The sequence below is a fragment of the Amphiura filiformis genome, chromosome 2 (assembly GCF_039555335.1).
Source record: "Amphiura filiformis chromosome 2, Afil_fr2py, whole genome shotgun sequence".
Taxonomy (NCBI): Eukaryota; Metazoa; Echinodermata; class Ophiuroidea; order Amphilepidida; family Amphiuridae; genus Amphiura; species Amphiura filiformis.
Window position 1 is genome coordinate 47,179,288 of NC_092629.1, and position 12,686 is coordinate 47,191,973.

Here is a 12,686-nt window from a genome sequence, read left to right on the forward strand (position 1 = left end):
TGTTCATAGCCTAATTCTGAATTGAGTTAACCTTAATAAGCATTTATATGAAGTGGTATTATAAGTTTTAGTTGAAATTATGGATATAGCACATGCATATCTCCCACTCACCTGTCTACCCCTACCCTCTCATTTTCCTTCCTTCCTCCCTCCCATTTCCTCTCTTCTTCACTCTCTCCTCCTATGTCTTTCCTTCCCTCACTCATTGGGCTGTTCCAGTTGGGATCCATCCACCCTCTATGGAAGACATGGCCTTAATTTTCCACATGGGAATTGTGAATTTTAAATGGGGTTACCTGAAAGAGTGACTCCATTTGAACTCTATACACCCTGTGTTGAAGATTAAGGTTGTATTTTCCATAGGGGGTGTATGCATATCAACTGGAACAGAACATTCTCACTGCCTGACTCTGTCTATGTTTCCCTCTCTTCGTAGATTAAACATGACTTTCCAATGCAATAATAATTATTAGTGTCAATTATGTTTTTTAAATATCTATTATACAAGTTGCTTTCTATTATGTGTACATGGTACATGTGTATGTATGTGTATATTTTGTACGGCTGCAGCTGAATTTTCTGTAAATAACTTTGTGCCTTATTGAAGTTTGTAAACTCAGGTTATATAGTCAAGTCTTTCCCAGTAGGAGTATGACATATTTTGTAGTGTTTTAAAGTCTTATCATACAATACATGTCCAGGACAAACATGTACTCGAATACGGTGCGTAAATTGAGGTATTTCAGATGAAGGTGCAATATGATTTTGAGCTACAATTGACAACTGAAATTTTGAGTTTTCAACCTGAATTTGACATTTTATGAGCTGCTTTACCTATAACTTATATTCAATTGCATTTAAATGAATCATCCTATTTGGATCGCACAACCAGAAAGTACTCAATTTTACTCCATTGATTATAAATAATTTATTCCATGTTGAATATGAATAAGGTGCACTATGTTGAATATGAAATAAGGTTCACTATGTCGAATATGAAATAAAGTTCACTATGCTCAATATGAAATAAGGTTCACTACGTTGAATATGAAATGAGGTTCACTACCGTAAATGTTCGCCTAATGGCGCACTTGGGCTCCTTTGCTTTGGGGTAAATTTCAAGTACAAATAGAGAGCTCCATCCTTTGAAATCCAACAAGAAGTTCTGTGCCCTTGCTGGTGGGAATTTTACGGGAGAACAATTTTAGGTTGTGCCACTTATGTCTAGGGACTTTAGGGAGCACTATAGCGCAATGACGAACGTTTACGGTATGTTGAATATGAAATAAGGTTCACTATGTTGAATATGAAATAGAGTTAAATATAGTTATGGTTGGGGCTAAGTGAAGAATTTGGGGTAGTGCTAGGGTTGAGAGTTGGGGTTAATGTATACATAAGATTTGACATTGCAAACCTTATTTCATATTCAACATAGCATGTTTACTCTGTTTAGTAGCCTAGCATCCTCGTTTTACGACATTTTTCAGAAGATATCCACGAAAAAAGTCCTTTATAGTCAATCAAATATTAAAAAGTATTCATTTTATGTGTTTTCTTTAAAACAGAACCCTCATTTGCGCCCACTTTTTGTCTGAAAAGTTGGTCAAATGTATTTTGGTATGAAAACAAATCTTAATTCGTTAGCTTTGATAAACCAAAACAATTATTTCAATCGGCTCACAATTTTTGAAGATATACCCTCTTAAAGAATTGTACCCATTTTTCACCGTGTCCACGGATGAGGTTTGGCTACATCAAAGATTAGAACGAAACACATGGTTGATTACATGGATAGATGATATCATTAGGCTTTGGAACGCATTCACCATGTTCACTATCACCAGCTAGCCTCCAACATCTTCGCAACATTCGCAAGTATACGGCGCACAAGGAGGGTACGCAATGCAATTGATGCAATGAGGTGGGCTGAAACCTGTATTCGTCAAGGAGGCAACCAGGTAGAGGGCACAGTAAACTCACTTCAGAAGAACCAAGGACATACCAATCAGCCCTTTTCAGGCTACATTTTATCCCAAAAAGAGAAAACATAATAAAACAAAAAGGCATAAATAACCAAGATATAATAAGTTTAATTGCAAGTATAGCAAGAGAAGTCCCATCCCACATCTATTTTGCCCACAAGTTAATGACACTTAACACAATCCGTAGCCCATATAGGCCCACCGGTGAAGCCCTTTCCCTATATAAAGTTCGTTATTTTATAAAGTTATCATTGAGGAATTGATATTCATGCATGGTACGTGCACTCCTTTTCAATCTTTTGAAGTAGCCAAACCTCATCCGTGAACAGAGTGAAAAACTTGTACATTTCTTTGAAAGAGGATATCTTCAAAAGTTGTGAGCCGATTGAAATATTATTTCTTTCGGTTTATTCAAGCTAACGAATAAAGATCTACATACCAAAATATTATTTTGATTAACCTTTCAGAATAGGAGAAAAAGAGGGTTCTGGTTTTTTTTAGGGGGGCACTCTGTATATGAATTATCTTATGTTACAGGAAAGAAAAGAACTCTGTGTTTTGTCTTGCGTTTTTTTTTTCTTTTCTGAATTACCATTTACTTGCTTGTATGTTGTATTATATTGTTAGTATTTTGAGAAGAATTCAAATAAATATCATTATTATTGCTGAGATTGAAATGAAACCTGTGTTTCAATGTTTGCTCTCAATCTCAAGAGTCAATCTGTCTGTGTGAGAGGAACATACAAAAGCTTTTTTTACATAACCTATATGAATGTGGTGTGTGCGTTTGCTTCTACATGTATATACAATCGTGGCCAAAGTGTTGGAACGCCATAGGCCATGGTTCAAATGTTCCCCCTCGCCCTCAATCAATGTTGAATCCCAGCTGTTGTCCTTTCGCCCTTTCCCATCTACAAAAAAAGATTCTAGCATTGAAGGGTTTGAACGATATACACGTTTGAGCAGGATTACTATTGTAACATATGCGCGCTTGGCGACCATTTGTACCATAACTGTCGACTAAAAGGTGCTGGATTCACTCACTATACTATAAGAAGGTTTTATCAACCCGCACCCCCACCCCCTTAAAGCCGAAAAGAAATCTACGCCACTGGACTTTACTGCAATAAACATGACTGGAAACGGAAAGGAAATAGATTGAATAACGAATAATAGTCTCATTGAATATTCGACGCACCGATATCGTCATAGCAGAAATCGCCATGATGTTAGGCCGAATCCTCTAGTTCTTCAACAGCCACGCATGGCCATTTTGTTACGACCTGTTTAATAGTTTTGAGACGCATAATGGGCCGAGGGACCTCCGACTAGGCTATTGACAATATCCTGGTCACTGACCTCTGTAGATGTCAGTGAGCTTGGTACGTCATCTGCTTTAGACTGCTTCCACCAGTGGTCTACGCTGCGCTATAGTACCGTGTTATGTTCCATGTGTTAACGAATGAGGGCAGCTGTCATTTTTTTGTTGATCTGCACATATAAAATCTAAATATTTGTCAGTTTTTGATTTCAGAACGCACGGTTCAAGTTCAATACGCTCACTTAAGATTATCATGTTCTTTCAACACATATATTTAAGTGCAAGCCTTACAATTGGGTTCTTTAGAAACCAAAAATCACGGGATATATTCATCATTTTCACCCCGGTATTCAAAGATCTATCGTCTGAATAACAAATCGTGCATAGCAGATAGGCCTACACGTGTACTGATCCCGGGTATTGATTTAGTTTCCCTGCCTGTACAATATAATTACTTACCAGCCGATGTCGCTGTGCGGCGTTGAATAAAAAGTGTATAGGGCTTATGAACTACAGTATTACTATTGGCAATTCATGAAAGATTGAAGAGTCAATTTACATTTTACCAGGTTCTTTATATTAGCTGGGTTCGTTGAGGGTGGGTTACCTCTATAAAGGCCGCTACAGACTCCGAGTATTTGACGTAAAATATATTTGATGTAACATATCTACGTTATTTAACATATTCCGTTCTATTTCCAGTTATGATTTTTAGTCAACGAATGTTTGATGACGTAAAATCGATAATATATTTCGTAGAATATATGGTAGAAATATATTATCGATTTTATCGTCATCAAACATTCGTTAGAACTTAAACATCACTGGAAATAGAATGGGAATAGATTAAGGCTATACGATGTATTGTTGGTTGAAGCAGCCAACAAAAAAAAATCGATTTTCATTATCAAAATTCGAATACGGTATTCTACATCCACCAAAAAGTGTGTAGGGTCCTTTATATCTACCCGATGTCATATGGTTGGTCTATAGAGTGCTTTGATATAATTAAAGCGATTAAATTTCGGTATTAGTTTCTGGATGAAGAGCCATATGAGTTCAGTAACTTGTCACGCTACCCAATCAAATACCGTATCTGCCAATTAGGATATCAAAAATGGTCGACGAATGGATATGCGGCGCAGTTAATGAGTTTCAAAATCTGTAGGGCCTACAATCTACACCGTAACATGTCATGGCTTTAAGCCCTCGATATGTAAGCCAACACATTGCTAGCACGGTCAGAACTTAAGCGTCTCGTTGTAACTGTTACTTAAGATATAATTATATAGCTATACCCAAATGAAATTTAAAAAAAAAACATGTCTTTTATCCTCTAATGCCTAGTGGCCAAGCAAATTTACCTCAACTGTGTTATAAAACGATTGTGTGTAGTAAGTGGGGCTTAATGTCATACCCATGTGGTACACACAACCAAAAACAATCTGGTCACATGTCATAAAGGTTTATACAAGGACACATTTTAAATTTGACCTGTTGCCAATGTTTGCGTAAAGAGTCTCCGGCAATCATAACATTATGCCTTATATGTTAGAAAAATCATTATCAAGCACGAATCACATGGTTTTATTTAAAACAAACTCATATTGACCATAAAAACGAATAAAACAGTCGACTCTCAACACGCGATATTCAAAATTCCCGCGCCGAAATTATTTAAGTGCAATGACGTAATGGTTATTTGTGCTCAATTGCCGTCAGCCTTTTTTGAAAATCGCGTTTTTAAAAAATGGACGTTTTTATGGTTACTATGAATTTGTTTTAAATGAAACCACGTGATTCGTGCTTGATAAATATTTTCTCACATATATGGCATAATGGTGTGATTGCCGGAGACTTCCTTTAATATTAAAGTAAATCGAGAACCATAGATCGCAGATAGATCAAACTACTTTTTTGTATCAGTATGATCGTGGATCAGTATGATCGCTAGGGGAGCGTGGCCTAGCGGTTAAGGTGTTGGACTGTGAATCCGGGGATCAAGGGTTCGAATCCCAGGTCCGGCTGAGCTCGGCTGGCTCTTTGTGTCCTTGAGCAAGGCACTTCACTCTACTTGCTTAGTGCTTCGGAGGGCACTTTAAGCTGTCGGTCCCGTGTACATGCATATTTTCTCACATTAATGTAGTGTGCACGTTAAAGAACGTCACAGGCTATTCGAAAAGAGCAGGGGATCATCCGGGTACTTTGACTGTACTTCAAAAATACACTCACCTACTCTAGGTTCCAGAGTAAAAATAAGTACATCTTGTCTGTACGCAGTGCGATAATACTCATACATATGAGGCGCTTATAAGGAAGAAGAAGAAGATCAGGGGAATAATTTAGTGGGAAATTGAAAAAGATTTTGAGCAAAGAACGAATGCAAAAAGAAGAGGGATGGAGGCAGGCCGTACGCAGGGGGGGAATTTGGAAAAGTATACAAAAAGTCTAAATTTTCATAATTTGCGAGCGTAGCGATCAAAAATCATGTTTTTTACGCTTTTTTGGACAAAAAAATGTCCAAATTTTGGGAAGAAAGTCCACTTTTCACAAAATTGCCACTCCCCCTTGGAAAAAAGTCCACTTTTTCAAAGTCTGTGCGTAATATTAGCAGTAGTGGTCTTACCCTCTGCAGTTCTTGGGTGTTCGTGTGCACTTCGTCGACAGGGAAGAATAAATCCAGATGGAACGGTAGTGGATCAAAGTGAATTGGAAGCTTATGTATGCCGAAGCAGTGACGCAAGTCAGTATCGTAAATATAAAACACCTCATTTCGCGCATTTCGTTTTTGATGGCTTATTTTGCGCTTTAGATTTTTTCCCAGTCTTTCAAAGAAAAAACCACGAATAAACCGGAAAAATCGCAAAAATAATGTAAAACACCACTGGGTATTAAAACCATTGAATGTTACACATTACAACAAACGAGCGTAGTGAGAAACAAAACGGACGGCGCGGTGTTGCTTGTTGCTTATGCAAACCCAAGCCCATGTGTGTGAATTGTGCATCATTTTATGGCACGCCCCACCCTCCAAATTGCATCGAGTTTTTAAAAACGCATCGAGTTTTTAAAAACCGCATCGAGTTTAAAAAACTCACGTCGAGTTTTAAAACACATTTTCAAAATTGTTTTACATTTTTGCACGACATGGATCAACTGTAGATTGCGACCCAAAATCCCATGATCGGCAGCGCAAAATATTGAGGTTGTTGACATTTCTCTTAAAATACAAAGTAATAAAAGTCACTTAGTTTACCCTGAAGTCACACATAAAGATAAAAACACACAAAAAGTCTCAAATTAAGAGATTTCTATTTTTATTTGTGAGGCAATGAAGAATTGTAGTTCTTATATAATATGTTAAACTTCCAAGACTTGCTTCAACACTAAAGCAAAACATCTTGTTTTCAGTGAACAAATAAATACTAAGAGTAGAAAAGAACATTATTGTTTCTATGTTTTCCTTATAAAATATCTATTGTGATATTTTTAAAATACTTTTTTAATCGGCCGGTTGAAAGGGGATCATAAATATTCTTGTATAAGTAGAAACAGAGCCTAGTGGGGGTGTATGTGGAGGGGTATGTGTGTGGTATTTTTTTTTGTGTGTGTTTTGGGGGGGGGGTTCAAGTTCTTTCGTCCGGTTTAATACAGCTGTGTACTCTCAGACATGCATGTAGTAGAAGTGCCATAACTTTGTAATTATTCACGCAAGACATAAAAGTACACATTTTTAAATGCAAGAAATCTCAATATAAGAAAATTGAAAAAAAAAAAAAAATTTGGCAATTTTGTGTACATCATAACAACATTTTGAGGCTCTTTTCTTTTCTTTTTTTTTTTTTTTTTTTATATTGGCCTTCTTTTTTAAATATTGACTAAGGCATCAAAATGAACTTTTTAGAATCCGCAAACGCTTATCTGCGCAAAATCCCAGCGTCATTGTTCAGGGTTCTTTCCCTTGATCTAATTGTTTCTCTTTTGTTCACCTTCATTTTCTTTTCTTTTCATCGTTTTTCTTCCCTCTTAATTCTCTTTCCCCTTTCTTTTTTCCTCTACTACTTGTACTTCCTCATTTCCTATTTGCCCATAATCTGATAATCTGCAATAGCTGCCAACTGTCGTATTCTATGCAACAAAGAATGCAGAAATTGTCAAATCTGTAAAGGGCAGCAAATTAATTACAGAGCCTTCTTGCGTTAACTTCTCAATGCATATTTTATTTTCCTGTCAGTCCTCAGGGTCAAGGTGCTTGGGGATGCTAATAATGGTGACGATTACGATATTCGAATCAAGAAAGTATTCAGGGGACCAGAGGATCTGTTGAAAAAGACTATGATCTTGAAAGCAGACCGAAACTCCCCCTTTTCGTGTGGTCTCAGTTCATTGCAGACTTCCAAACAATATTATCTTGAGGGTAAGTACAGTGTGCAATGGGCTATTCCAGTTTAGAGTCCACACACCCCATGGAGTGTGAATTTCAAATGAGGTAAAATCTTAAAATTCAGGACCTGGCTCAAAGGATATAAATCCTCGAAAAGCAATACAAAGTACGTACTCTTGATCATGTTTACTGAATTTTTATCCAATACTTAAGGCAATATAGAAAATTATCAAACTTTACCTCTTTTGGTGGAAATTTTGTCCGTCATCTTGAATTTGATGTACAGCAGTAAATTAAAAATCCTCCGATTGACAGCCATGAGTGTATTAGTTTTCAGGCACGATATCGACGTGACATCCTTGGTAAGTCTCCGCTAAAACAAGCCTTTGCATCGGGGCCTGAGATTGGAATTCCAGTTTCCTTTCTCACGAAGTAAGGGCTAAGAGTAAAATTGTACAATTGTGTTTGGGAGTGGCCTTCTCTCTTTTCTCCTTTTCCTAGCTATTTTCTTCCATTTCTTGCGTTGTTTATCAAAGCTATCTAGGCCAGCATGCATATATTAGCATACACTGGCTATCCAGGCTTGTGCATTTGTATGAGCTTGGAACGGTCCATGGTTTTCCATGGATTAGCATGTGTTCCTCACGGACCAACCTGGGTAAACAAACAAAAAGGCCCGGTAGGGCGGGGCAAACATTTTTAAATCCCCGGCTAACACTATCCATTGTATCATCCCGGCAGTGCGGGGGTAATCGATATTACACTCCCGCTTAATACCCGGCTAACCGCCCGGCCAGCGGGGCAACATTTTTGTGTACATCCCCGGCTCGATCACGGCATGTTCCGGATCCCCCAGAGAATTCAAATTGATTGGTGCGTGAAAGTCTAATCCGGCCACAACTGATTATTCCTTTCATGCAGCCTACTATGACGAGTCTGCCAATACTTTGTCCGCGGGTTCTTGTAACTACAATAACGCAGTTAATAATCCATACGACATGGTTACAGATGAAGATGTTGAAGCTGCTGTAGTTTCAACATGGTGTACCGAGACCAATGGCGACGTAGGGACTCCAGAAGAGTCCGTGGAGAAAGACGTGTCTGGGGGAAATCGTGGTATCGCGCAATTCCGAGAGTACCAGAAGTGCCTCCGACAGGCCTTCCAACAAGTAAGTATTCAAATTATAAAAGTATAGTTGAAACTTAAAGCACAGGTAACTGGAGAGGGGAAGCAACGAGTTACCCCCAAATCACAGCCACATGTAATGACTTAGGGTTAAGGTTTACGGTTTGGATTGGGGTTTGCTTAAGGCTTAGGTTTAAGAGTAGGGTTTGGTTAGGGTTAGGGTTTAGGGTTAAGGTTTAAGGTTAGCGTTTGGATAGGGTTAGGGTTACATGGCATGGGCCAGTACACTACGAGTAATAGGCCTACCTGTCATTTCAACAAAAATATGTTTTCCTGTTTATGCAATTAAAATGCTACATGTAGGGACTGGGGTGGTAATATGGGGCATGAAACCCTGACAGGCGCCTTCCTAGGACCACTGCGAGTGATCCCGGAATATGACCTGTATGGTGTTGGCCTACTCCCGGGGTCTACTGAAGTGTTATTCCGCAGACAATAATATAATAGCCATGTGCTATTAGACGAATCGGTTAGTATACCAACTTCGTTAGTAGCTTAAATGATTGTCGGACTAAATGGGTATTAAACATTCTACCTATATGGCTATCTTGGAATTTATTGACAAAATTAGTAATGCTGTCGAAAACAATGAGACAACTGTTGGGATTTTCTTAGATTTGTCAAAAGCCTTTGACACTATCGACCATAGTATTTTATTACATAAACTGGAACATTATGGTTTTAGAGGAAACGTTTTAAAATGGTTTAAAGATTACTTACATAATAGAAAACAGTATGTGTATTACAATTCTTGTAAATCTGAACATAAAGATATAATATGTGGAGTACCTCAAGGCTCCATCCTAGGCCCATTATTGTTCATTTTGTATGTTAATGATATCATAAATACTTCCACCATTCTAAAATTTGTCTTGTTTGCCGATGATACTACTATAACTTATTCACATAAGGACATTGTGTCCAAATACGATCTTATCAACAATGAATTAAAAGAAGTAAATAATTGGTTTAAGGCTAATAAGCTATCAGTGAATGTAAGCAAGACTAATTATATGGTGCTTCGTACAAATCACAAAACATCACACGTATTGTACAATGTTACTAAAAATATTATATTAGATAATGTAATCCTGGAAAGGTTGAATAAGACCAAATTTCTTGGAGTGACAATTGATGAGAATTTAACTTGGAAATTTCATATTACCACACAAAGAATATATCTAGAGGTGTTGGTGTAATAAACCAACTGAAACATTTTGTCCCCGAGCGAATAATGTATTCACTATATTGTACTTTAATACTTCCTTACATAAACTATGGTATCTTAGCATGGGGAAATACTTGTCAAAAATATTTGGAAAAGATTTTCAAACTTCAAAAAAAAAGCCCTTAGAATGATATCGAATAGTCACTTTTTAAGTCACTCAGCCCCTATTTTCAAGAATTACAATTTGCTTAATGTTTATGATAGTTATGATCTCGAACTAAGCACTTTTATGTACAAGTATAATACCAATCAGTTACCAAAGGCCTTCAATAGTTATTTTGTTGAGCAGAGGAATCACCTCAGGTATCACACAAGAAACGCTGAAGATTACAAGATCTGTCTTACAAAAACAGAGTTTGCTAACAAAACAATAAGAACCGCCGGGCCAAGAAAATGGCATTCGATTGACAGATGCGCCAAAACGGCTACATCAGTAAAACTCTTTAGATCCCAAATTAAAACAAACCTTATAGAAATGTACACTTAATACCTCTTAGTTTGGATTTACTTATTTTTATTTTTTCCCTTTTAAAACAAAAAATCGATTAAAATTAACTGATCTCTTAGCATTTATACTATATTCACAAAATGTCAGCTTTCTTGTGCGATATACGTACGTGAGCAAATGTTATGAAATCCTAATTTATATTCTGCATGTTCTTTATTCATCATTTTTTTTCCTGCTTAGTTCGTTCTACATGAATGTATGAAAGAGGGTGGGGGGGGTGTTTGTATGTATGTAATTGTATTTTATTAGACAAATTAAGAAACTTAGGTTAAGGTTAAGGGGGTGCTTGTTCAGGCCTTTTTGGCCTTCTGAGCATCTCCTCACTCAAATGTGTTGTTTTGCTGTTATTGTATTGTTGTATTTTGAATGAAATAAAGATTGATTGATTGATTGATTGATTAGACGAAATGGTTATTAGACTAATTGGTTATTAGACCAAATGGAGGTAGACCAATTGGTTATTAGACTAAATGATTGTTAGTCTAAATGGGTTTAGACGATCAGTTATTAGACTAAATGGGTATCAGACCAACTGGTTATCGGACCAAACGGTTATATGTGACCGTACAGCACGAATGAGCCGTAAATGTCCTCAATTGTATTCTGAGTTACAGTGTAAAATGGGCATGAAGGTCGTATTCATAGGTACCTCAATTTGGTGCTACGTGTACCTCATTTAATGAGATACACGTAGCACCAAATTGAAATACCTATGAATATGACCTTCATGCCCATTTTACACTGTAACTCAGAATACAATTGAGGACATTTACGGCTCATTCGTGCTGTACGGTCACATATGACACAATGATTAGTGGACGTAGTAGATATAGCGGGCCAAGTGGGTTTAGATGAAATGGGTGTAGACGAAACGGTTATAATATCCGTTTAGACGGAATGGTATTAGACCAAACGGCAATTGCCCAACAATTCTCTTTAAATTGTAAATCTTGTGCAAAAGGTTTGATAAACTTTGATAAAGAGCGCTTACAAATTCACCTTTTCGGTAAATCCCATAAGCCTTTGCGAGTACACCTGAGACCTCGTCATTTGACGTCACGCCGACTTGCGCAGATCGTTTATCGAACATCGTTACTGCGCATTGCAAGTCGGCGTGACGTCAAATGACGAATTCTCAGGTGTATTCGCAAAGGCTTATGGGATTTACCGAAAAGGTGAATTGATACGTTGCACCTGTTTCATTGTTTTTACAGAAAAGGCGTATACTGGATGGTTAGTGAATACCAAGATAAATTAATACTTGGCACCGTTGGCGGGACACTTGGTACGGTACACTCGAAGTAGCAGATATTTACTCTTCTTCCTTGGAAAGATAACTGCAAAATAAAGCCGTGATTTCTTTGTTAACATAGCCAGCCTGTGTACATCTGCAGCGTTTTAAACATAATTAAAATAACTTTTCATTATTATATACATATACTCACGTGTCTATCTCTCTCATCTCAGTTGTCGGCATCGCCACTGTATTGACCAAGGGGTATCATCATGATCATGCATGACCAAAGATTCACATAAAAAGGGCTTTTTCTCGTGATCAGGCGATGTACGTGAACTTGATAGGATATCTAAAACAAGGAACTTTAAGAAAAAGGGTATACAACTTACACAATATATCAGTGTTTTTGGGTCTTTTGAGACAAATGTGGCATGGAATAAAGATTGAAAGTTCTGAACCTTTTGAGTTTGTGTTTTACCAGTTGCTATGAAGGGTTTTAAGGTCGAATAAATGACCAGTGCAGACAAAGGCGTACTATAATGAAAGACAGAGATAAAAAGACTAGTTGCGTTTGACGTCATCTGTCAATCAAACTCGAGCACTGTTTGTTTACAAGTGTCGTGATGATATGAGTTGCTGAACACGGCGGTAAAACCGGGCGCCTTATTGTTAATTTTGCACCTTCAAACGTACAAACCATCTCAAAAGTTAGGTGTTAATAGTAGGAAATTTTTTTTCGCAAAGGCACCATGTCAACAATGCCTAGAAAAGTTGCTTTTTGCCTTGTAAAAGTACGTAATTTTTCACCATTTACTGCTATTCCTTTTCTCCGAGCAGCAC

At 37.4% G+C, this 12,686-nt stretch overlaps 1 protein-coding gene across 1 annotated transcript; it reads left to right on the forward strand.

Annotated features, from left to right (window-relative positions):
• The first annotated feature begins 5,901 nt into the window (after window positions 1-5,901).
• On the forward strand, window positions 5,902-12,303 carry LOC140146297 (uncharacterized). Its single transcript, XM_072168094.1, has 4 exons — window positions 5,902-6,046; window positions 7,538-7,720; window positions 8,609-8,856; window positions 11,824-12,303. The coding sequence occupies exons 2-4, from the start codon at window positions 7,639-7,641 to the stop codon at window positions 11,845-11,847; spliced, it is 354 nt and encodes a 117-aa protein (XP_072024195.1). The 5' UTR covers window positions 5,902-6,046; window positions 7,538-7,638; the 3' UTR covers window positions 11,848-12,303.
• The last annotated feature ends 383 nt before the right edge of the window (window positions 12,304-12,686 follow it).